At 43.1% G+C, this 26898-nt stretch overlaps 1 protein-coding gene across 4 annotated transcripts in view; it reads left to right on the top strand.

Annotated features, from left to right (window-relative positions):
- LOC117514716 (RNA-binding motif, single-stranded-interacting protein 3-like) overlaps positions 1–26898 on the top strand; it is a 459452-nt gene that overhangs the window by 419450 nt on the left and 13104 nt on the right. For all 4 annotated transcript variants that reach the window (XM_034175281.1, XM_034175279.1, XM_034175282.1 and 1 more), the window contains exons 11-12: positions 18639–18755; positions 19038–19124. In XM_034175281.1, the coding sequence (XP_034031172.1) occupies positions 18639–18755; positions 19038–19124 (204 nt within the window). The remainder of the gene's footprint in view (positions 1–18638; positions 18756–19037; positions 19125–26898) is intronic.

Genomic DNA, 26898 nt, shown 5'->3' with positions numbered 1-26898 from the left:
TTAGTTTTTCAGCATCACTCTGAGACAAGACCTTTCTGATTTTAGAGATATTGCGTAAATGCAAAAAGGCAGTCCTACATATTTGTTTAATATGCGCTTTGAATGACATATCCTGATCAAAAATGACTCCAAGATTTCTCACAGTATTACTAGAGATCAGGGAAATGCCATCCAGAGTAACGATCTGGTTAGACACCATGCTTCTAAGATTTGTGGGGCCAAGTACAATAACTTCAGTTTTATCTGAGTTTAAAAGCAGGAAATTAGAGGTCATCCATGTCTTTATGTCTGTAAGACAATCCTGCAGTTTAGCTAATTGGTGTGTATCCTCTGGCTTCATGGATAGATAAAGCTGGGTATCATCTGCGTAACAATGAAAATTTAAGCAATACCGTCTAATAATACTGCCTAAGGGAAGCATGTATAAAGTGAATAAAATTGGTCCTAGCACAGAACCTTGTGGAACTCCATAATTAACTTTAGTCTGTGAAGAAGATTCCCCATTTACATGAACAAACTGTAATCTATTAGACAAATATGATTCAAACCACCGCAGCGCAGTGCCTTTAATACCTATGACATGCTCTAATCTCTGTAATAAAATTTTATGGTCAACAGTATCAAAAGCAGCACTGAGGTCCAACAGAACAAGCACAGAGATAAGTCCATTGTCCGAAGCCATAAGAAGATCATTTGTAACCTTCACTAATGCTGTTTCTGTACTATGATGAATTCTAAAACCTGACTGAAACTCTTCAAATAGACCATTCCTCTGCAGGTGATCAGTTAGCTGTTTTACAACTACCCTCTCAAGAATCTTTGAGAGAAAAGGAAGGTTGGAGATTGGCCTATAATTAGCTAAGATAGCTGGGTCAAGTGATGGCTTTTTAAGTAATGGTTTAATTACTGCCACCTTAAAGGCCTGTGGTACATAACCAACTAACAAGCCTGGTTGTGTACAAGCCTGATATTTTTAGCAAATTTTGAGTTGTGGGGGGATGACAGTATTCAAGTTCTCGCTTATTTATCATTGGGCACAAAATGTGCCACAGGCGTATGAACAGGTGTTAAAGTGGGTTTTGGCAGGTGGGAGAACCCTAAAATCCAGTGTAGTGGTGCAGTGGGTAAAAATTACACACCTCAAAATAACTCCCATATTGATTTGTACTGTGAGCTCCAATGAACCTATTTTGTTTATGGACATCCTGTGTCACCAACTGACCTACAGTAGATGAAGAAAAAGTCTTCAGTAGGTAATAGACCAATGTTACAAACTGAATGCACATGCCCAGTGGTGCGAAAATCTTCCACAACAAAGTGAATCAGCTTGGGTGGCAAAGCCATATTTCAAGATTGTGAGAGTAAAGTGTGAAGTATGTTACTGACAAGAAAGATGTTGTTCCAGTTGTCACATCTGGGCAAAGAGATTATACGAGGTCTGTTAGAAAAGTATCCGACCTTTTTATTTTTTTCAAAAACCTGATGGATTTGAATCACGTATGCTTGCATGAGCCAACCTTGAACCTTCGTGCGCATGCGTGAGTTTTTTCACGCCTGGCGATTGCGTCATTTGCCTGTGAGCAGGCTTTGTGTGAGGATGGGTGGAGTCTCTCGTCGTTTTTTCTTTGCAAGGAAAATGGCGGAACGACTGGAGCAGCGCGACTGCATCAAATTTTGCCAGAAATTCGGCGACAGCCAGGTGGAAACCATTCGGAAGATTCAGACGGCTTTCAGTGATGATCCTCTGGGTATCACACAGATTAAGGAGCAGTACAACCGGTTTAAAGACGTCCACACAACGGTGGAGAGCGCGCCACGCTCCGGGCGGCCATCAACATGCTGAAATGACCGGATCATTTCCAAAGTGAACGCTGTGGTGATGCGGGACCCTCATGTGACTAGTCCACCATTCGGAAGATTCAGATGGCTTTCGGTGGCTTTTCAGTCGTGTGACTATCCGAGAAATTGTGGACGAGCTGCGCATGTCACAGCATGTCCTGTGAGGCTTCAACATGAAGGCACTTTTGCTGCGCCATCAGCTTCGTGCCAATTAATTTTGCTGCAACTCTTTTCATGACCAAATCTTCTGTGCTGAAAAAGTGCTGATGTCCACCTCTTCCACAATTTTCGGATAGTCACACGATGGTCCCACATCACCACAGCATTCACTTTGGAAATGATCCGGTCATTTCAGCATGTTGATAGCTGCCCAGAGCGCGGCGCGCTCTCCACCATTGTGCGGCCGTCTTTAAACCATTGTACCGCTCCTTAATCTGTGTGATGCCCAGAGGATCGTCACCGAAAGCTGTCTGAATAATCCGAATGGTTTCCACCTGGCTGTCACCCAGTTTCTGGCAAAATTTGATGCAGTCGTGCTGCTCCAGTCGTTCCGCCATTTCCTTGCAAAGAAAAAACACAGAGAGACTCCACCCATCCTCACACAAAGGCTGCTTACAAGCAAATGACGCAATCGACAGGCGTGAAAAATCTCACGCATGCGCACGAAAGTTCAAGGTTGGCTCATGCAAGCACACATGATTTAAATCCATCAGGTTTTTGAAAAAAATAAAAAGGTTGGATACTTTTCTAACAGACCTCGTATATGAACTAGAGAATGCACTCCCAATGCTGCCCACTAAATGAAAACGTCCCTTCATGGACAGCGACATGACGTCTCCTAACCGGGCAAAATATTGATGAAGTTCCCGGATGTTAATGCATTTTCAATGGAGATTCGTGAATAAACACACTCAGACATTGGTCTAGACCAGGGGTGGCCAAGTTCGGTCCTCGAGAGCCACATTCCTGACACTCTTAGTTGTCTCCCTGCTCCAACACACCTGAATCCAATGAAAGACTCATTAAAAGTCTGCTAATGAGTCTTTCATTGGATTCAGGTGTGTTGGAGCAGGGAGACAACTAAGAGTGTCAGGAATGTGGCTCTCGAGGATCCGGCCTTGGCCACCCCTGGGCTAGACATTAACTATACATTGGTCTAGCAGTGGAAAATATCAACTACACATAAGGGAAGAGTTAATGGTCCGTGTCATCGGGCGACACAGGTACGGCAGGAGACATACAGCTGTTTATCATCCAAATATCACGGACAAAGTGACAAGAATAACCAAAACCACTTACTTATGGAAGGAAATATGGTCTCCCTTGTTCCTCCATTTGTGGCTTTGCCAACATGTGCAGCTTTCTGGCATATTCCACCTGTTTCTCGAACTTCTATGCACGCAAATCACTAACGTGCCCGGAATTAAAATGGCGATCGCGCCTCCTTGCCGGGACATGGCTCAGTGCAAGTGCGTTCTCTAGTTCTCATATATAACCTCTTTTCATCTGGGACTGTTGTGTGGGCCGCTGAAGAGGAGGTACTGCTGACCCACCACCACAAGATGGCGCCCTGCTTGAAGTGCGGGCTTCAAGCACGAGAGGGCGTCGGCTTTGCTGGAGGTGACAGCTGTCATCAATCAACACAAGCTGTCACCCATCACCACCACTACAAAGACCGGACTGCAACTCCACCTCCTCGCCGAGAAATCAACTACCATTCAGGTAATTTCTCTGCTGACTGACACTTTGTGTGTAATAACCTGAACTTCTGTTGCAGCCGTTTTCCTGGAGTGTGTCCTTATCTGAGGGATTGGCGTTTGGTGTGACAGCGACGGCTTCGCCTCACACCCCAACTCAGATAAGTGGTTGACCAGGAGCTGCACGAGTGTGTGTGATTGGAGGTGGAGGTTTTCCCTCCTTTACTTAATACAGACTGTGGGATTACTGAGTGTGCGAACTCACACTCATCTGGACTGTCTCTGTTCTCTGCCAGCAGTACCGGGTCTGACTGCTGAAGACATCGGCCACCTGGGGCGCAGGGCTTGGCAGCTCCGGTGTTCTTCAGCTCCGTTGGTGTTGGAAGCTGTGTGGGGATCCAGCTCTTCTCTCTCCAGGCGTCTTCTATCGTCGAGCCTGCCCACACGTCACCTGGTGTATGATTGACAGTCCACCATATTGTTATTGTCTGTACGTTGTTGTGCGATTCACAACATTAAATTGTTACTTTTTGGCTTATCCATTGTCCGTTCATTAACGCCCCCTGTTGTGGGTCAGTGTCACGACACTTTCACAACAGGGACACATTTAAGGGACTTTGTCCGACTGTCCTTGGGCAAGTTACAAACATTTGCCACGCTGTTACCCATAGATTTAACCATGTCTGTGGAGCATGCTTGTCTCAGAACTGCTCACTTAACGCTTTCCATGCAAGCAACTTCTGGAGTACTTATCGCACACACATCAAACAGTGCAACACCAGTCTACTAAACTGAGTACCAGTTGATTTGGAGTTCGACATATACGAGGTCTCTTAGATAATAAACCGACCCTTTTATTTTTTTTTTTAACTATATGGATTTGAATGACATGCGATTACACCAATCATGCTTGAACCCTCGTGCGCATGCGTGAGTTTTTTCACGCGTGTCGGTGACGTCATTTCCCTGTGGGCAGGCCTTGAGTGAGATGTGGTCCCGCCCTCTCGGCTGAATTCCTTTGTTTCACACGCTGCTCGAGACGGCGCGCGTTGCTTTATCAAAATTTTTTCTGGACCTGTGAGGAATATCCGAGTGGACACTATTCGAGAAATTAAGCTGGTTTTCTGTGAAAAGTTTAACGGCTGATGAGAGATTATGGGGTGTTTCTGTCGGTGTAAGGACTTCCCACGGAGCGGGACGTCCTGCAGCGCTTCCAGGCGCTGTCGTCGGCCTGTTTCGAGCTGAAAACATCCTAATTTAAGGCTTAATTCACCCAGGACATCGTGAGAGAACAGAGAAGATTCAGAAGAGGCCGGCATGAGGAATTTATGCGGACATTCCACTGTTTAAGGACATTTTTTTAATGAAAGACGTACGCGCAAATTCGGCGAGTCGTTTCCGTGACGACTCGGCAAATCTGTGTGCGCCGCGACAGGAAAAACACCTCCGTGTTGAAAACCATTTGTAGAATTCAGGCGGCTTTTAATGGCTTTCAACAAGTGAGTAACTGAGAAATTGTTTAACAGCTTGGGCATGTTCCAACTTGCCCGTTAAGATTTCCAACGGAGGTGTTTTTCCTGCCGCGACCCCCCGCGGTCGGGTCCAGCCCGACATGCGACTCTGCCCGCACGTTCTTTCATTACAAAATGACCGTTAACAATGGAATGTCCGAATAAACTCCTCATGCCGACTTCTTCTGAAAGTTCTCTGTTCTCTGACGACTTACTGCGTCAACAGAGCCTGAAATGTGGAAGTTTTCAACTTGAAACGGCGAGACGCTGCCGCCTCGAAGCGCAGATCGCCATCAGGTGCCGTGGACCGTCCTTAAAGCGACACTACCAGACCAAAATCTCTCATCAGCCGTTAAAATTTTTACCGAAAACCAGTTGAATTTATTGAATGGTGTCCACTCAGTTGTGCCTTACAGTTTTGAAAAAATTTTTATCAAACAAAGCAACAGTCTCTGAGCCATTCCTAAACAATGAAAAAAATCGACGAGCGGGTGGACGACTCCTCACTCAAAGACTGCCCACAGGCGAATGACGTAACCGACAGGCGTGAAAAAACTCTCGCATGCCCACGAGGGTTCAAGCATGTCTGATGTAATCACACGTGATTCAAATCCATATGGTTTTTGAAAAAAATAATAAGGTCGGATACTTTTCGAATAGACCTCGTATATCTAGTCAACAATGCATGTATTAATACTTGCTGGAGAAGCTAAAAGAGATGAGTTTTAATCATAATATACTGTTATATACCATTTGATTTGTTTTTTGTTTCTGCTCGAAAAGCGCTGAGTGATCTCCCACAAATGCTTCGTCCCAATGGTTTCAGCAGTTTCTGTGGAAACTGTGGCCCCTTGTGGAATATATTCCAATGACAACAATTAAAAACCAACCACTAGCTTATAATGTACGGCGATTAATAAAATACTCACCCTCAGCAAGAGCCAAGCATCTGTCCAATCTGCTGTCTCAGATGAGGTTTTTTTTTTTCCCCCTCTCTATTATGATGAATTCTGAGTGACAAATCAGCAAAAAAATGAGGTTGCCTAAAAAGGTGCTGCATCACGGTGTCTTTCTGAAAAGATCAGGGATGTTCACCTTAAAAACACTCAAGAAAAGCAGTTCCTTCTGAACAAAGTTGCTGGGTACAGCAGGTTTTGTTCTGGAGGTGGCTACATTCACCATTCTCATTTAAAACTGCTGAAAAGATGGCACACATAACACCTACGTGTGCCATCACAGTTAAAATATTTACATAGATTTTTGTCATACTAGTATTTCTAGCATTATGTATCGCTACCTATGGAGTCACAGACGCACACTGGTTAGAAATTACTGACTCTTATTTACAGGTTGAAGCAGAATAATAATTATAATGCTAAGTGTTCTTATTTGTTTACTGGTAATAAAGAAATTGTTTATATGATCTTTTAATTTCAGTACTCACCTCAGCATGCCTACACACACAGTAGCGTGCATAACTGTGCTTTCAAGCATGGGTGGAATGCCCGGATCACATGAATTCCCTGTCTTTACATCTTAATTAGTGAGAGGATGTCTTTGTGCATAATTACTCACAAATCCCCATACAGGAAATGAATACATTACCGTAACCATGCATACCAAAGCACACAATGAAGACAGCTTACTGGGCGGAGCTGTAGTAAGGCATCCAAAGAATGGGGATTTCAGATCTTCCTGAAATAAATTGCTGTGTTGGCCTGTTTGAGGAAGTAGCGGGTGCAAAACAAAAAGTAAAGACACTTTAGAAAGCATCTGAACTCTCAAACGGGGCACAGTACTCAGTCTTCTTTTTAAATGTTGGGGTCCTGTGTGTGTCTGTGTACGGCATGTACAGTATTTATCTCCACCAATGAAGTTGGAGGAGGTTATGTTTTTGCCCGTTTTTTGTTTGTTTGTCTGTTTGTGAACAGCCTGGAGGCCACAATTTTTCATATATCACTACGAAAGTTTTACTGAAGCTTCATATCCTCATAGGCAAGAATTGTTTCAATTTGCAAGGTCATAAAGCAAAGGGCAAAGTCAGGAAAAATCTTGGAAAATTGGAAAAATCCATATCCTTCAACATTAAATGAAATTTCACAATTTATAACTCTGTCAAAAAAGATCGAATTTCTTTCATATTTGACAGCATGATGTAGAATGGTATCCCTTACCCACTGACGTTTGATCTGGATCTGATCCAGATTACAGATTTTGTGGCCATTTAAATTTAACATTGAAAACCATATTAAATGTACAGTATATTTTACATTATATCTTAATCAAACATGTCCCAATCACTGTAATATTTGAAAGTTAGCTACAGACTGGCACTCATTATCATCTGCAAAAGTTTGATCCGGATCCCATCTGGATTGTGGATTTTGTGGCCATTTAAATTTGACATTGAAAACCCTTTCCAGTGTATATTTTACATTATATCTTAATCAAACATGCCCCAAATCTCTCTAATATTTGAAAGTTAGGTGTAGACTGGCACTCACTATCATCTGCAAAAGTTTGATCTGGATCTCATATGGATTGTGGATTTTGTGGCCATTTAAATTTAACATTGAAAACCCTTTCCAATGTATATTTTACATTATATCTTAATCAAATGTGCCCCAAATCTCTCTAATATTTGAAAGTTGGGTACAGACTGGCACTCACTATCATCTGCAAAAGTTTGATCTGGATCTCATCTGGATTGTGGATTTTGTGGCCATTTAAATTTAACATTGAAAACCCTTTCCAATGTATATTTTACATTATATCTTAATCAAACGTGCCCCAAATCTCTCTAATATTTGAAAGTTAGGTACAGACTGGCACTCACTATCATCTGCAAAAGTTTGATCTGGATCTCATTTGGATTGTGGATTTTGTGGCCATTTAAATTTAATATTGAAAACCCTATTCAATGTATATTTTACATTATATCTTAATCAAACGTGCCCCAAATCTCTCTAATATTTGTAAGTTAGGTGCAGACTGGCACTCACTATCATCTGCAAAAGTCTGATCTGGATCTCATCTGGATTGTAGATTTTGTGGACGTTTGAATTTAATATTGAAAAGCCCATTTGATGCACATTTTGCATTTTATCTCAATCAAAAGTTCCTCAATCACTCATTTGTGACAATGAGGTGCAAAACCCTTTTGATCTATATTTAGTTTTTTTCCAAGGTAAAAATTTGTGGAATTGGAAACTAGTGTTGACAGAGGTTTGCACTGTACGAGCGCGGTGCTCTAGTGTTTGTCTTGCAAAGCTCTCATGTGCGTGTGAGTAAAAACATGAAAAGATAATGACAAAAAGAGACAGGGTGTGGTTTCAATTTATCAGCAGGGTAAATCATTTCATGAGACAATTGATAAAACGTCTTTTCAGAGTGTGCCACCTAAAATAGAACAAACAAAGTTGGCTTTGCATGTTTGCACAGTTAGCGCTCCCAGTTAGTGCTTTTCTCCAAAAAACAAAAACAAACAAACAAAAAAACATGTGTCATTACCGTTATGTATTCAAAGCTGCGCAGAGCCTGCAGCATTCTGCTGGAAGCCTTCACTTCTCTTCTACTGGAAAAAATGACAGGAAAAGAAAGGAGGGAGGGGAAGAGAGTGTAAAGCAAAGAGCAGCTTTAAAGGCGCATCAGATTTTGGGTCCCAGTCCCACCACACACGCATGCACACGCACACACACACACACACACACACACACACACACACACACACACACACACACACACACACACACACACACACACACACACACACACACACACACACACACACACACGTCATCAGTGAACAAGAAAACAAGGCATCCAGATGAATGCAGTGCCTGCGCGGACAGCTAATTTTTTCTTTCTTTGCTTTTTCCCATCACGTCACATCATTGGCATCAGAAGTCTGATACATGTGTTAGCCCCAGTAGAGCAGACATCTATGCAGGAAACTGTGTTTGAGTATCTCATCTAGTTCCTGAGAAGAGGAAGTAAGTTCTATAGAGGCCCTGAGGCCGTTGGCGCCCATGCTTACCCTTGGACACTGTAGTTTAAAACCAGTGTCATTTTACTGTGGATCCCTGTGGATCAGATGTGAGTAGATTGTAGGTTATGTACCCAGCCAAGTCCATCATCTATTTCCAGCTGGTTTGACTGGAACAATGCAGATTCAATGTTTTTTCCATAGACAGGCCGCATGACCGGGAATCAAACTCAAGTCTACATATTAGGAGCCAAACTCCTTTCGCATTGATCTACCTGCTAAGTGTCTGGTCACCCCAATACACTTCACAAGGGTGAGGTCTAAATTTACCCAACCCCTGAGTAAGCACATAGACCACAGTGGTAAGAAAAAACTCCCTCAGGCATTTTTTGATTGTAGAAAAAACCTCAAGGTCATACCTTCAGTGGTTGGAACACATAGAAAGAATGGAGGACAACAGAATCCCCAAAATGGCCTTCATGTACAAACTAAAAGGAAAGGGCCTCTTGAGAAGATGTAGAGACAGCATATAAGAGACACTGACAAAAATACACACTGGGCAGACTGGACAGACTAGAGGAGGACGGGGTCTTCCAAGACCGTGAAGAATGTAAGAGATGATGAAGTCAACTGACAGGCCCTAGGGTCTACCTGGGGAAGATGTAAGTAAGATGTAAGAAGGAAACCTTAAGCAGACCAGACAATAAATAAATAAAGAAACCACAACAAAGAATTGTCAAACATTTGATGGAACCAAGCAGCTAGGCACTTACAAAGTCCAGTGGTCATAGTGACCAAATTAGTCCAAATAATCAAGTGTTAAAGATCATCGACCCGTGAAGTGGGTTCTTTCTTTTTCATAGTCCACCAACCGTATTAGATGATGACCTCTGATTTTTAGTCACTAGCCAATAGCAGTCTGCCTCTCGGTAGGAGGGGTCTGGTTAGATTTAAAACTCCAGCTTTTGTGGCTTCTGTTTGTTCTTCTCTACAAGGCTCAAGACAGAAGTCAGACTACCAGAGCAAGATTTTTAGCTGAGGAAGCTTCTGCGATTAGAAGCAAAACGTCCTCGTGTCAAGCAACCCAGTCCAGTCAAAGATTCAAGCTTCTCTACTATGATGACCTCTGCTCCCCTCCACAGCATGTCTTTTTCCTGGTTCTCTCCCTCAGCCCCAACCAGTCCCAGCAGAAGACTGCCCCTCCCTGAGCCTGGTTCTGCTGGAGGTTTCTTCCTGTTAAAAGGGAGTTTTTCCTTCCCACTGTAGCCAAGTGCTTGCTCACAGGGGGTCGTTTTGACCGTTGGGGTTTTACATTATTATTGTATGGCCTTGCCTTACAATATAAAGCGCCTTGGGGCAACTGTTTGTTGTGATTTGGCTCTATATAAAAAAATTGATTGATTGATTGATGTTACCTTGAACTTGTTTTGACCTGTGACTTCGACATGACCATTGTTGTGAGACAACAGTCTATGAGTTTATCCACCAAAAAGAGAAGATGTAAAATTTCTACAGTACCCATTGGTGCTTGTGCTTATCCAGGGATACTGTAGTGTGATGTGGATGACAGTCTACGACTCCAATTTGAGGCAGGTTACTTCTGTAGCCAAGGCTGATACCCATTTACAGCTTAGTGAACTGGGAGAATGCAGATGAAGTGTTTTGTGCATGACTGGGAATCAAACCAGGGTCTACATATTAGTAGCCCAACTTCTTATCCTACTGAGGTACTACTGGTTATTCCCTGATCCACCGAGTTTAATTGAAATTGCTTTTTGCGTGTTGAAGACGTCACTGCAGACAGACGGGCACATCTGTTACAATACCCTCTTTACGCTTCGTGGCAAGACTAAAGATCTGTCTATGCTGCAGTACTTATTGCTTACCACAGGGAAAGTGTCTGACACATGAAAAAAATTATACATGCGCTCCACTACATACAATTACACAGTCATCACACACCAACTGTGCACTTCTGTGCTGTGTACTCATGCAGCGATAGCAAATTTAACACTAATACAGCCATAAATCAGAGCTGACAATTAGTCATTGTGACTTTCGTTTTTCATTCCCCGGCTCTGGTTGCGTGAAGACATGCTGTGCACCGGATGAAGTGAAAGAAAGAGGAAACAAGATCACGTTACGGAGGCGAGATGGATGAAAGGCTCGGCTGTTAGCTGGACTCCGACAACTAAATGCACCTGACTGATCCAAAGTTCTTTCTGGTAGATCTTTAGAAACATCTGCGACGTGATGCTCATACACCTGCTATGCTGAGATCAGCTGACTAATCAGTTCTGATAGGCAGGTTTCTGTGTTCCTCAAACAAATGAAGACCCACGTAGACAGCAGTCAGGAGGAAGAGCTCTCACCGCTGTAAACAGCCCTGACAGCCGCCGCCTCGGCGATGTGTTCAGCCAGAAAACATAAGGATCTGCACTCGCAGATCCTAAGCTGGGGAGCTGCTCAAACAGACACTACGTGCTTTTGAGAGGAATGCTTCATACCTCATACAACTTTCACTTCTGAGCTTGTGCGTTTTGTCATATTGAGCTGTGAAATCCGGACCAGTTAAGATGACTGGTGCATGGATGGGATGGTGTGTACGCTACTTAAATATAATCCGACCCTGCCTGTATATTCCTCCAACATCTTATAACTACAGATGTATCTCAAGAGCAACGCTGACACGTCACTGCTGGTGCCTGCCTGGCTGATTGGAGGTGTCATTAAACAGCTTGCGTGTCACCACTGATCTCAGAACACAGGCCGCCTTTAAACATACACAAAACTGTTTGAGTCTGACTAAAGCTTAAACGTACAGTATACTTCAAGAAAAGGATAACTTTCAGGACAAAGACATTCATTTATTCATCTTCTGCCACTTATCTGGAATCCCAAGGCATACCCAAACTAGTTGGAAAATGTAATCCCTCCAACATGTCCTTGGTCTTCCCCGTCGTCTCCTTCTAGTTGGGTGTGCCTGGAAGACCTCTCTCTCTCTTGGGTGGGCATCCTTACAAGATGCCTGAACCAACTCAGGTGGCTACTTTCCAAGTGAAAAAGCAACGGCTCTACTTTGAGTCCCTAGTAGATATTTGGGGTTCAAATACCCAACTGGGGAATGTCAATACAAGTTTGACACTTTCGTTACATACAGGTGATCAAAATGGGATTATATGATGGTGTGTCAAACATGTAAGGTGCATGTTTTAAACTCTTTGATTTATAAGTAAGAGGTACACTCAGACCTTGTACCACTACTTTGGGTAATGATGGCCATCCATTATCTGTGCTAATCATGGTAGTTTTTACTCCCATAAGATCTTCACCATGTCATAATGCAAAAAAAAAACAAACAAAAAAAAACAAAAAACTGAGAAACAGGTTTTGATGCAAGGTCAGGTCTGGTTGCACATGCTGCTGCTTTGCATGGCTTCATCCACCACTCTACAGAACAACCCTGAGTCCCGGTAAGAAACAAGCCTGTCTGTCCTCACCTTCTGAAAGTAGCCATCTACTTGTTACAGCCAGGTGAAATGTGGATGTCCTACTGGCCTTTTCTAGTTGTTGGGGTCCCTAGCCATGAGATATCTGTGCACTAGCTTCAACTGAGCATCTTGGCTGACATTTCCTCACAATGTACACAGTGTAACTCGTGAGTCTCCCTAAGTCATTGTTCATTTGACACAAAGTCATTCCAGCAGTATCCAAGTATAGACCTAGTACCAAAGACATCCAGTCATCTCCTTTGACCCAAGAACCATGTCTCAAATAAAATTATGTCTTAATCTTTAACTGTATCATCTATAACAGTAGAGCAGGCAGCTAAGTGGATAAAGAGCTGGACTGCCAATATGTAGAGCTGGGTTTGAATTCAGCAGTGGTGGGCACAGCCAACCCAAACCATTACACAATTACTGTAACGTGTTTGTTGGTTTTTACCTATAATAAACCAACCAGTCAGTGGTGAGCAGAGGCTCATTTTCCCATAATGCCTTTTGGCATCTGTGTGTGTTACTGTTCAAACCTTCAGAATTAGCACATTATATTAACTCTCTCGATGCTATTGGCTCTTAAACGCGTCTTTTCCGATAGTAACGCTCAGCGCCAAAGACGCGTCATCAAGCCAATTACGTTTTTTTATGGGGGGGGGGGGGGGCAGGGTAATCAGCTGATCTAGCTTGTGTAAAAAAATTAGAGTTGTAATCACAAGGGAACCCATTCTGTGGGTGTGTGGGTGTCGTGCGCGCGGCGTTTTTTCATTCCAAAGAAAATGGCAGAACAACTGGAGCAGTGCTGATGTCCACCTTTTCCGCAATTTCTCGGATAGTCACACGACGGTCCCACATCACCACAGCGTTCACTTTGGAAATAATCAGGTCATTTCAGCATGTTGATGGCCGACTGGAGCGCAGCTCGCTCTCCACCGTTGTGCGGACGTCCTCAAACCGGTTGTACCACTCCTAATCCGAATAGTTTCCACCTGGCTGTTGCCCAGTTTCTGGCAAAATTTTATGCAGTCGCGCTGCTCCAGTTGTTCCGTCTTTTTCCTTGGAATGAAAAAATGCCGAGCGCACAACACACCTCACACAAAGGCTGCTTACAAGCAAATGACGCAATCGACAGGCGTGAAAAAATTCACGCATGCGCACGAAGGTTCAAGGTTGGCTCGTGCAAGCACACGTGATTCAAATCCATCAGGTTTTTGAAAAAAATAAAAAGGTCGGATACACGCGAGCCAGAGGGAAAAGACGCGCCACCGAGAGAAGAGACAGACGGAGTCCCTCCCCTGACGTTTTTTTTTTTTTTTTTGGTGCATTATACAATAGGATCACTTTTCATAATGTTTGATATGTCACTGAAGCAAAAACAATTATAATCAAAGACATTTTCTGCTTGAAATGTTGCTTGTCACAAAAAGCCAATTTTCTCAGTTTTTTTTGTCAGAAATCAGCATTTTTAGTGATACCCACCCATGTTCTGCAGACAGTTACTAAAGAATGGAAAGAGGTACAAACAAATGTTTTTTGTTTTTTTCTGATGATAAAGGAAAGTCTGAAATTTCTTTTGGTATGTTTGTTGTTGACATGGACATAGAACTCAATTTTCTATGGGTCTTGAAAAAACACTCAAATGCTGAAAAAATCCTGGCACTGGGATGTTCTGAACTTTGAAAATGGTTGGCACTCAATGAGTTAAAAGTTAAAAGTTATATTTTCACTTTGTAAAAATGACGGAGTTCACATTAATGTAGATAAACTATCCAGATTAATTTGGTTTATAAATCAAAACCATAAGTCAAACCTGCTTTGCTTTTCATGACTTCTGCCTCACATCTGGAGCACTGTATGTTGAATGTAAATGACCTTTTTTTTTTGTTCTTTTTTTGTAGCAGCCTGACAGCCAAGCCCCTTCTGCTGGGTTAGAGTTGAGCTCAGCTCCTCACAGCTGCCTGACTGCTGCAAAACACGTAGCAGACAAGAACCAACATGTATGATTTTAGGATTTCCAAATGTTTGTGACTAACTATGCCAGCAAACAAATGTTAGCAGACTAAGTTAGCAGAACTAAATTTAGTGGAAGCTAATTCGTCCACTGATGGTTTTTGAAGTTAGCTAAAAAGCTAATCCACTAACAAAAAAGTTAGCTGCACTAATTAGCAGTTAGCGGATTAGCGGGACTGTGTCCACCACTGCAATTCTGCTTATGTTACACGTCTGTGTCTTTGGACAAGACACTTAATTGACATCATCTCAGTCCACCCAGCTGCAATTGGGTACCTACATTGGTTAGAGAAGTAGTGTGTCCCATCCAGGGGGAGTTGTCGACTCTCATCCTCTTGACATTACGGAATCCAGAGATAAGTACTGACACCAATGGGCCTGAGGGCCACTTGTGTCTTTCTTTCTTAAATCTATAACTCAGTTTTTGAGTTTGACGATGGGATCCCATCGTCATGTCTTCCAAAGAGGAAGCAGAGACTGGGGACTCAGAGGCAGACTCATCCATTACCCAGGCCGAAGTCACTGAGGTGGTTAGAAAGCTCCTCGGTGGCAAGGCTCGCCCAACCAGTCCACATGTGTTTTGTGGATCTGGAGAAGGCGTTCGACCGTGTCCCTTGGGGCACCGTGTGGGGGGTGCTTCGGGAGTACGGGGTCCAGGGTCCTTTGCTAAGGGCTATCCGGTCCCTGTATGACCACAGCAGGAGCTTGGTTCGCATTGCTGATAGTCAATCAATCAATCAATTTTTTTTTATATAGCGCCAAATCACAACAAACAGTTGCCCCAAGGCGCTTTATATTGTAAGGCAAGGCCATACAATAATTATGTAAAACCCCAACGGTCAAAACGACCCCCTGTGAGCAAGCACTTGGCTACAGTGGGAAGGAAAAACTCCCTTTTAACAGGAAGAAACCTCCAGCAGAACCAGGCTCAGGGAGGGGCAGTCTTCTGCTGGGACTGGTTGGGGCTGAGGGAGAGAACCAGGAAAAAGACATGCTGTGGAGGGGAGCAGAGATCGATCACTAATGATTAAATGCAGAGTGGTGCATACAGAGCAAAAAGAGAAAGAAACAGTGCATCATAGGAACCCCCCAGCAGTCTACGTCTATAGCAGCATAACTAAGGGATGGTTCAGGGTCACCTGATCCAGCCCTAACTATAAGCTTTAGCAAAAAGGAAAGTTTTAAGCCTAATCTTAAAAGTAGAGAGGGTGTCTGTCTCCCTGATCTGAATTGGGAGCTGGTTCCACAGGAGAGGAGCCTGAAAGCTGAAGGCTCTGCCAGCCATTCTACTCTTACAAACCCTAGGAACTACAAGTAAGCCTGCAGTCTGAGAGCGAAGCGCTCTATTGGGGTGATATGGTACTACGAGGTCCCTAAGATAAGATGGGACCTGAATATTCAAAACCTTATAAGTAAGAAGAAGAATTTTAAATTCTATTCTAGAATTAACAGGAAGCCAATGAAGAGAGGCCAATATGGGTGAGATATGCTCTCTCCTTCTAGTCCCCGTTAGTACTCTAGCTGCCGCATTTTGAATTAACTGAAGGCTTTTTAGGGAACTTTTAGGACAACCTGATAATAATGAATTACAATAGTCCAGCCTAGAGGAAATAAATGCATGAATTAGTTTTTCAGCATCACTCTGAGACAAGACCTTTCTAATTTTAGAGATATTGCGTAAATGCAAAAAAGCAGTCCTACATATTTGTTTAATATGCGCTTTGAATGACATATCCTGATCAAAAATGACTCCAAGATTTCTCACAGTATTACTAGAGGCCAGGGCAATGCCATCCAGAGTAAGGATCCGGTTAGACACCATGTTTCTAAGATTTGTGGGGCCAAGTACAATAACTTCAGTTTTATCTGAGTTTAAAAGCAGGAAATTAGAGGTCATCCATGTCTTTATGTCTGTAAGACAATCCTGCAGTTTAGCTAATTGGTGTGTGTCCTCTGGCTTCATGGATAGATAAAGCTGGGTATCATCTGCGTAACAATGAAAATTTAAGCAATGCCGTCTAATAATACTGCCTAAGGGAAACATGTATAAAGTGAATAAAATTGGTCCTAGCACAGAACCTTGTGGAACTCCATAATTAACCTTAGTCTGTGAAGAAGATTCCCCATTTACATGAACAAATTGTAATCTATTAGGTAAATATGATTCAAACCACCACAGCGCAGTGCCTTTAATACCTATGGCATGCTCTAATCTCTGTAATAAAATGTTATGGTCAACAGTATCAAAAGCAGCACTGAGGTCTAACAGAACAAGCACAGAGATGAGTCCACTGTCCGAGGCCATAAGAAGATCATTTGTAACCTTCACTAATGCTGTTTCTGTACTATGATGAATTCTAAAACCTGACTGAAACTCTTCAAATAGACCATTCCTCTGCAGATGATCAGTTAGCTGTTTTACAACTACCCTTTCAAGAATTTTTGAGAGAAAAGGAAGGTTGGAGATTGGCCTATAATTAGCTAAGATAGCTGGGTCAAGTGATGGCTTTTTAAGTAATGGTTTAATTACTGCCACCTTAAAAGCCTGTGGTACATAGCCAAGATAGTAAGTCAAACCTGTTTCCAGTGCACCTTGGCCTCTGCCAGGGCTGCCCTTTGTCACCGGTTCTGTTCATTATTTTTATGGACAGAATTTCTAGGCACAGCCAGGGTGTAGAGGGGGTCTGGTTTGAGAACCACAGAATCTCGTCTCTGCTGTTTGCAGATGATGTGGTTCTGTTGGCTTCGTCAAATCAGGACCTTCAGCGTGCACTGGGGCAGTTTTCAACCGAGTGTGAAGCGTCCGGGATGAAGATCAGCACCTCCAAATCCGAGGCCATGGTTCTCGACTGGAAAAAGGTGCTTTGCCCTCTTCAGGTCAGTGGAGTGTCCTTGCCTCAAGTGGAGGAGTTTAAGTATCTCGGGGTCTTGTTCGCGAGTGAGGGATGGATGGAGCGTGAGATTGATAGACGGATTGGTGCAGCATCTGCAGTGATGCGGTCGCTGTATCGGACCGTCGTGATGAAGACAGCTGAGTAGGGGGGCAAAGCTGTCGATTTACTGATCGATCTACGTTCCAATCCTCACCTACGGTCATGAGATTTGGCTCATGACTGAAAGAATGAGAACGCGAGTACAAGCGGCCGAGATGAGTTTCCTTCGCAGGGTGGCTGGGCGCTCCCTTAGAGATAGGGTGAGGAGCTCGGTCACTCGGGAGGAGCTCGGAGTCGAGCCGCTGCTCCTCCACGTCCAAAGGAGTCAGTTGAGGTGCTCGGGCATCTTTTCCGGATGCCCCCTGGACGCCTCGCTGTAGAGGTGTTCCGGGCATGTCCCATTGGGAGGGGGCCCCGGGGAAGATCCAGGACACATTGGAGGGACTATATCTCTTGGCTGGCTTGGGAACGCCTTGGGGTTCCCCCGGAGTAGCTGTGGGAGGTGTGTGTGGATCAGGAGGTCTGGGTGGCTTTGCTTGAGCTGCTGCCCCCGCGACCTGACTCCGGATAAAGCGGAAGAAAATGGATGGATGGATGGAGATTTTGAGTTTAAAGTCCACAAACAAACAGATTAATCACAAAACACTGCACAATGCAGTGCACCCAGATTTCCTGTGAAAATATTTATTAGATATTATGTCCAGGGGTTGCAATGAAAAATCTTGTTGCAGGTCTTGAATTCTAGGAAAACAAGATGATTATGATAAAGTGACTGCATTTATATAGTGCTTTCATGGTCAAATCTTGTTGCAGGCCTTGGATTCTAGGAAACATGATAATGGTAAATGCGCTGCATTCATATAGGGCTTACGTAGTCAAAGTGCTTTATAGTGATGCCTCACATTCACCCATACACACATTGGTGTCAGGGTGCTGCCATGCAAGGCGTGCAATACACACCGGGAGCGACTTGGGTATTGAGGACCTTGCCCAAGGGCTCTGAGTGATTTTCTGGTCTGACGAGGGTTTGAACTAAGGATCCTCTTGTCACAAGACCACCATTTTTCCTTTATCTCCTTCAGTTCTTTTTTAGATGATTTGTTTACTGTCCTTACTTTGTGATGTGATTCACTGACCAGTCTTTCCTCAAATCTTTTCATCTCCAGGGGGCTGTGATCACCCCGGCCGCAGCTCTAGAACCCAGTTTGTCTCTTCACCCCTCCAGCGTCATGGCTCCTCTCACCCAGCAGATGAACCACCTGGCCCTGGGATCTACAGGCACTGTGAGTCTCAGGTTATAGCTCCTCCAACACTTGTTTCAGTGAATGCACATCTGTTTGTGTTTATCCCATAAAATGTACAAAGAAAGACAATTTGCTCCCATAGTGAGACCAAAATCTAGTAAATACGAGGAAACTGGTGCTAACTTTTAATACCAACAGTGTTGGTGACAAGTCGAGCGTGTTGTTCATTTTATGTCTAATCCAAGTTCACAGGATGAGCTTTTACGGGTGCCTAAAGATCTGATGTCTGTGTATGTGTGTGTGTCCTCCCTCTCTCTGCAGTACATGCCTGCTGCAGCAGCTGCTCCTATGCAAGGAACCTACATTCCCCAGTACACTGCAGTGCCTGCATCCGCCATCACAGTGGAAGTAAGAACAACAAAATTCTTCTTCAACTACTTTATTCAAGTTTTGTGCAGCATCCTGCAAAAGTTGGGGTTTGAAATAGGGGCTTCACAATTTCCATTTCTTTTTTTAAGTTGATATTTATGTCATCAAAGTCAAGTCAATGCTGGCTAATCACTGATGTTATTAGTGATTAACTGAGTAATAAAACCACAGAAGAAGGGAATGCTTTACAGTCAGTATCTGGTATTGGTACGCTCGTGCAAAATCCAGTCTGTTGTGTGTGCAAAGGTGTCGGGGCCCATTTTATGACATTCATAGTTTGGATTGTTGTCTAATTTCACCAGTCCTTCATAATGTCCAGCTGTCTTCAAATCCGTGCTGAAACCCACACTTTGTTCTTCTGTTGTAGTTGTTGCAGATTAATCACACAGTCAAAGACAAAAACTGGTATATGTGTTATCTGCTGCTACTTTGCGCTCTTAAAAAGCCGTGCATTTGTGCATGTGCCACACACACAACACACAAATAAGTTCATCCTAATAATAATTAGGTTTTGTCATGTTAGATCAGACCGTCCACTGTGCAGCACAATTTAATTAATTCACAACAAACATTTTTTTCTTGGTATGACGCTGTCAAAAAGTCACCCTTTGGTCACCTTGACATTGCATGGTGGCGTTGTCCTGATGTTGTGTAGAGTCCCAGCTGTGTCGCAGTTATGTCGTGGAGTGTTGTGTTGACACAACTGGGGTAAGAAAAAAATTATTCTGGCTTCTTTCTTTGGGGTTCTTTCTTTAGCGCAGCAGCTCCACTATATATCTGCATGTTGATTTGGTATAAGTTCCCCTTCCTGATACAACTCCACATTACACAGAGAATGGGCACAGGTGGTTTTGAACCAGACACCTTCTGTTTTGTAAGTAAGTACACTGACCACTTGGCCACCACACTACCCAAGCTACATCATGGCGGTGTCATGATGTAATTGTGGTCTACCAACTACGTTTCAGCTACATCATGGAGTGACGCTGTGACCAGCAGGCTTGGAGAGTAATGGAATACATGTAACGGCGTTACGTAATTAGGATACAAAAAAGGTAACTGTATTCCTCTACAGTTACAGAAAAAAAGACGTATTCAGATTACAGGTATATTTAGTAAAAATGGGGATTAGTTCGCATAATTACAATTTTAATGCATTTTATGATATTATCTGTATATGTTTTTTTTCTTTGAAATGAAAACATCCCTTCATGAACAGCGACATGACGTCTCCTAACCAGGCAAAATATTGATGAAGTACCCAGATGTTAATGCATTTTCAATGGAGATTCGCGACTGGACACACTCAGAAAAATGCTCGCAAAATACGTGTTAAAAAATGTCATGTTGACCTGGATATTGAACCAGTAAAATTAAATTACATTAAATTATGTCAGGAAAGTATTAAACTTACTCTGACACACACACATTCCCAAATATTAGTGTTGAAAGTTACACGGATCTGCGCTGTTCAAGCTGCTGAGCTGAGGCGTCCTGCTGCAGCTGCTGTTCAACGCAGCTCCTAAAACCATTACAATACATTTATATATGTATATATTATATTTTTACACAATTATCCTTTATTGACCGAGTTTCATTCATGAAGTCAGTGGTGTGGGTGCACATCTCTATGTGTGGCTGTGACTATGAGCGGCACAGCGCGGGTCATTATAATCTCATTATTTTAAGGTGCAAATTAAAAAAGTCCCAGTCTTGTCGAACAATTTTAGTCACTAACAACAAGTACGAGGGCTGTCAATAAAGTAAGGGTCCTTTTTATTTTTTTCAAAAACTATATGGATTTCATTCATATGTTTTTACGTCAGACATGCTTGAACCCTCGTGCGCATGCGTGAGTTTTTCCACGCCTGTCGGTGACGTCATTCGCCTGTGAGCACTCCTTGTGGGAGGAGTCGTCCAGCCCCTCGTCGGAATTCCTTTGTCTGAGAAGTTGCTGAGAGACTGGCGCTTTGTTTGATCAAAATTTTTTCTAAACCTGTGAGACACATTGAAGTGGACACGGTTCGAAAAATTAAGCTGGTTTTCAGTGAAAATTTTAACGGCTGATGAGAGATTTTGAGGTAATACTGTCGCTTTAAGGACTTCCCACGGTGCGAGACGTCGCTCAGCGCTCTCAGCCGCCGTCGTCAGCCTGTTCAAGCTGAAAACCTCCACATTTCAGGCTCTATTGATCCAGGACGTCGTGAGAGAACAGAGAAGTTTCAGAAGAAGTCGGTTTCAGCATTTTATCCGGATATTCCACTGTTAAAGGAGATTTTTTTAATGAAAGACGTGCGGACGGGTCCGCGCGTCGGGATGCAGCCGACATGGTGCGGCGGCACAGGAAAAACACCTCCGTGTTGATAACCATTTGTAAAATCCAGGCGGCTTTTGATGGCTTTCAGTGGAGTGAGTATATGAGAAATTGTTTAACAGGCAGGACATGTTCCAACTTGTCCTTAAGGCTTTCAACAGAGGTGTAACTGTATGTACATTTTTAAAGTAACCCTCCCAACCCTGGTAGAGAAGCTTAAATCTTCGACTGGACTGGGTTGCTTGACGCGAGGACGTTTCACTTCAAATCGCAGAAGCTTCCTCAGCTAAAATTCTTGCTCTGGTGGTCTGACTTCTGTCTTGACTCTTGTCGAGAAGAATGATCCGAAGTCACAAAAGCTGGAGTTTTAAACCTAACCAGACCCCTCCTACCGAGAGGCAGACTGCTAAGGCTAGTGACTAAACAATAGCTCTAATTAGAACCTATTGTGCTCTAGTTAGCACCATCCTAATGACAGGGCAGCTGTGGCTCCCTTGACGACTCTGCTGATGATGTGAATGACTCATTACCATGAACAAAAGACTGAAACTGCTTTGACCTGAGTACCCCATTGTAAACAGGGGATAAAGCGTGTCTCAGACCCCCTCCCCGGTTAAGGCTGGGTTTCAAACGTTTCACAAAGAATGCCTCCTTGACCCCTCTCTCAAACCATTTCTTCTCTCTGGCTAATATTTTAACTTCCTTGTCCTCAAACGTGTGGTTAGTGTCTTTAAGGTGGAGATGAACTGCAGACTGAGGTCCACTGGCACCCTCTCTGCGGTGCTGGTATAACCTTTTGTGTAAAGGTTGCTTCGTCTCACCTATGTAGTGTTCGTTACAGTTTTCCTGACATCTGATAGAATACACTACATTGCTCTGTTTGTAACTAGGGATCATGTCCTTAGGGTGAACTAATTTCTGTCTCATGGTGTTAACCTGTTTAAAGTAAACTGGGATTTTGTGCTGTCTGAAGATCCTCTGTAGTTTTTCCACTACTCCTGCTAAATAAGGGAGAGACACTCCTCTTCTTCTTGTCTCCGTCTCCTGTCTATCTGGTCTCTTTGTTCTCTGGGACTTCTGTACTTTGTCCAGGGACCATCGTGGGTACCCACATACTGTGAGGGCTTTCCGGACAAGTTGTTGTTCTTTAGCCCTTCCCTCTGCAGTTGTGGGCACCTGTAGGGCTCTGTGTTGAAGCATCCTGATCATCTTGATCATCTATGGACTGCCCAAAATCCACAAACAGGACGTGCCACTCAGGCCTATTGTATGTAGCACAGATTCCATCACATACAATTTGGCCAAGCACCTCAAGTGGATTTTAGCTCCTCTAGTGGGTAACTCAGACCACCATGTGGAGAACACACAAGATTTTGTGAACAAGATCAAGGACCTGCAGCTGGAGGCAGATGAAACAATTGTGTCATTTGATGTGACTTTGTTGTTCACCTGCATCCCCACCGCTGAGGCCGTCTCAGCAGTGAGGCAGAGACTGCTGGAGGATGTGTCTCTACTTGAAAGGACCAAACTCACACCAGACCACATCTGCCAACTCTTGGAGATCTGTCTCAACACCACGTATTTCCTGTTTAGGGGGAATTACTACAGGCAGATTCATGGTTGTGCAATGGGCTCTCCGGTATCCCCCACTGTGGCCAATCTGTACATGGAGCGAGTGGAGAAGACAGCCTTGATGTCTTTCACGGGCATCTCTCCCAGTCACTGGTTCAGATATGTTGATGACACATGGGTTAAAATCAAGCAACAGGAGGTTGAGGACTTTACAGAGCACTTCAACTCAGTGGACTCCAATATCAAGTTCACACGTGAGGATGCCAGAAACAACCATTTAGCCTTCTTGGACTGTGATGTTACGATTGGAGAGAACAGGCAGCTCCAGACAGGGGTTTACAGAAAACCAACTCACACTGACCAATATCTGCTCTTTGGCTCAAACCACCCCCTTGAACACAAGCTCAGGGTGATCAGGACACTTCAACACAGAGCCCTACAGGTGCCCACAACTGCAGAGGGAAGGGCTAAAGAACAACAACTTGTCCGGAAAGCCCTCACAGTATGTGGGTACCCACGATGGTCCCTGGACAAAGTGCAGAAGTCCAGAGAACAACGAGACCAGATAGACAGGAGACGCAGACAAGAAGAAGAGGAGTGTCTCTCCCTTATTTAGCAGGAGTAGTGGAAAAACTACAGAGGATCTTCAGACAGCACAAAATCCCAGTTTACTTTAAACCGGTTAACACCTTGAGACAGAAATTAGTTCACCCTAAGGACATGATCCCTAGTTACAAACAGAGCAATGTAGTGTATTCTATCAGATGTCAGGAAAACATTCTTCTCGACAAGAGTCAAGACAGAAGTCAGACCACCAGAGCAAGAATTTTAGCTGAGGAAGCTTCTGCGATTTGAAGCGAAACGTCCTTGCGTCAAGCAACCCAGTCAATCAATTTTTTTTTTATATAGCGCCAAATCACAACAAACAGTTGCCCCAAGGCGCTTTATATTGTAAGGCAAGGCCATACAATAATTATGTAAAACCCCAACAGTCAAAACGACCCCCTGTGAGCAAGCACTTGGCTACAGTGGGAAGGAAAAACTCCCTTTTAACAGGAAGAAACCTCCAGCAGAACCAGGCTCAGGGAGGGGCAGTCTTCTGCTGGGACTGGTTGGGGCTGAGGGAGAGAACCAGGAAAAAGACATGCTGTGGAGGGGAGCAGAGATCGATCACTAATGATTAAATGCAGAGTGGTGCATACAGAGCAAAAAGAGAAAGAAACAGTGCATCATAGGAACCCCCCAGCAGTCTACGTCTATAGCAGCATAACTAAGGGATGGTTCAGGGTCACCTGATCCAGCCCTAACTATAAGCTTTAACAAAAAGGAAAGTTTTAAGCCTAATCTTAAAAGTAGAGAGGGTGTCTGTCTCCCTGATCTGAATTGGGAGCTGGTTCCACAGGAGAGGAGCCTGAAAGCTGAAGGCTCTGCCTCCCATTCTACTCTTACAAACCCTAGGAACTACAAGTAAGCCTGCAGTCTGAGAGCGAAGCGCTCTATTGGGGTGATATGGTACTACGAGGTCCCTAAGATAAGATGGGACCTGAATATTCAAAACCTTATAAGTAAGAAGAAGAATTTTAAATTCTATTCTAGAATTAACAGGAAGCCAATGAAGAGAGGCCAATATGGGTGAGATATGCTCTCTCCTTCTAGTCCCCGTTAGTACTCTAGCTGCCGCATTTTGAATTAACTGAAGGCTTTTTAGGGAACTTTTAGGACAACCTGATAATAATGAATTACAATAGTCCAGCCTAGAGGAAATAAATGCATGAATTAGTTTTTCAGCATCACTCTGAGACAAGACCTTTCTAATTTTAGAGATATTGCGTAAATGCAAAAAAGCAGTCCTACATATTTGTTTAATATGCGCTTTGAATGACATATCCTGATCAAAAATGACTCCAAGATTTCTCACAGTATTACTAGAGGCCAGGGCAATGCCATCCAGAGTAAGGATCTGGTTAGACACCATGTTTCTAAGATTTGTGGTGCCAAGTACAATAACTTCAGTTTTATCTGAGTTTAAAAGCAGGAAATTAGAGGTCATCCATGTCTTTGTGTCTGTAAGACAATCCTGCAGTTTAGCTAATTGGTGTGTGTCCTCTGGCTTCGTGGATAGATAAAGCTGGGTATCATCTGCGTAACAATGAAAATTTAAGCAATACCGTCTAATAATACTGCCTAAGGGAAGCATGTATAAAGTGAATAAAATTGGTCCTAGCACAGAACCTTGTGGAACTCCATAATTAACTTTAGTCTGTGAAGAAGATTCCCCATTTACATGAACAAATTGTAATCTATTAGACAAATATGATTCAAACCACCGCAGCGCAGTGCCTTTAATACCTATGGCATGCTCTAATCTCTGTAATAAAATTTTATGGTCAACAGTATCAAAAGCAGCACTGAGGTCTAACAGAACAAGCACAGAGATGAGTCCACTGTCCGAGGCCATAAGAAGATCATTTGTAACCTTCACTAATGCTGTTTCTGTACTATGATGAATTCTAAATCCTGACTGAAACTCTTCAAATAGACTATTCCTCTGCAGATGATCAGTTAGCTGTTTTACAACTACCCTTTCAAGAATTTTTGAGAGAAAAGGAAGGTTGGAGATTGGCCTATAATTAGCTAAGATAGCTGGGTCAAGTGATGGCTTTTTAAGTAATGCTTTAATTACTGCCACCTTAAAAGCCTGTGGTACATAGCCAACTAACAAAGATAGATTGATCATATTTAAGATCGAAGCATTAAATAATGGTAGGGCTTCCTTGAGCAGCCTGGTAGGAATGGGGTCTAATAGACATGTTGATGGTTTGGATGAAGTAACTAATGAAAATAACTCAGACAGAACAATCGGAGAGAAAGAGTCTAATCAAATACCGGCATCACTGAAAGCAGCCAAAGACAACGATACGTCTTTGGGATGGTTATGAGTAATTTTTTCTCTAATAGTTAAAATTTTGTTAGCAAAGAAAGTCATGAAGTCATTACTAGTTAAAGTTAATGGAATACTCAGCTCAATAGAGCTCTGACTCTTTGTCAGCCTGGCTACAGTGCTGAAAAGAAACCTGGGGTTGTTCTTATTTTCTTCAATTAGTGATGAGTAGAAAGATGTCCTAGCTTTACGGAGGGCTTTTTTATAGAGCAACAGACTCTTTTTCCAGGCCAAGTGAAGATCTTCTAAATTAGTGAGACGCCATTTCCTCTCCAACTTACGGGTTATCTGCTTTAAGCTACGAGTTTGTGAGTTATACCACGGAGTCAGGCACTTCTGATTTAAAGCTCTCTTTTTCAGAGGAGCTACAGCATCCAAAGTTGTCTTCAATGAGGATGTAAAACTATTGACGAGATACTCTATCTCACTTACAGAGTTTAGGTAGCTACTCTGCACTGTGTTGGTATATGGCATTAGAGAACATAAAGAAGGAATCATATCCTTAAACCTAGTTACAGCGCTTTCTGAAAGACTTCTACTGTAATGAAACTTATTCCCCACTGCTGGGTAGTCCATCAGAGTAAATGTAAATGTTATTAAGAAATGATCAGACAGAAGGGAGTTTTCAGGGAATACTGTTAAGTCTTCTATTTCCATACCATAAGTCAGAACAAGATCTAAGATATGATTAAAGTGGTGGGTGGACTCATTTACATTTTGAGCAAAGCCAATAGAGTCTAATAATAGATTAAATGCAGTGTTGAGACTGTCATTCTCAGCATCTGTGTGGATGTTAAAATCGCCCACTATAATTATCTTATCTGAGCTAAGCACTAAGTCAGACAAAAGGTCTGAAAATTCACAGAGAAACTCACAGTAACGACCAGGTGGACGATAGATAATAACAAATAAAACTGGTTTTTGGG

Source organism: Thalassophryne amazonica, chromosome 7 (genome assembly GCF_902500255.1).
Source record: "Thalassophryne amazonica chromosome 7, fThaAma1.1, whole genome shotgun sequence".
NCBI classification, from domain to species: Eukaryota; Metazoa; Chordata; class Actinopteri; order Batrachoidiformes; family Batrachoididae; genus Thalassophryne; species Thalassophryne amazonica.
Note: the sequence above shows the minus strand (reverse complement) of the source record. Positions and strands in the feature narration are given on the sequence as shown.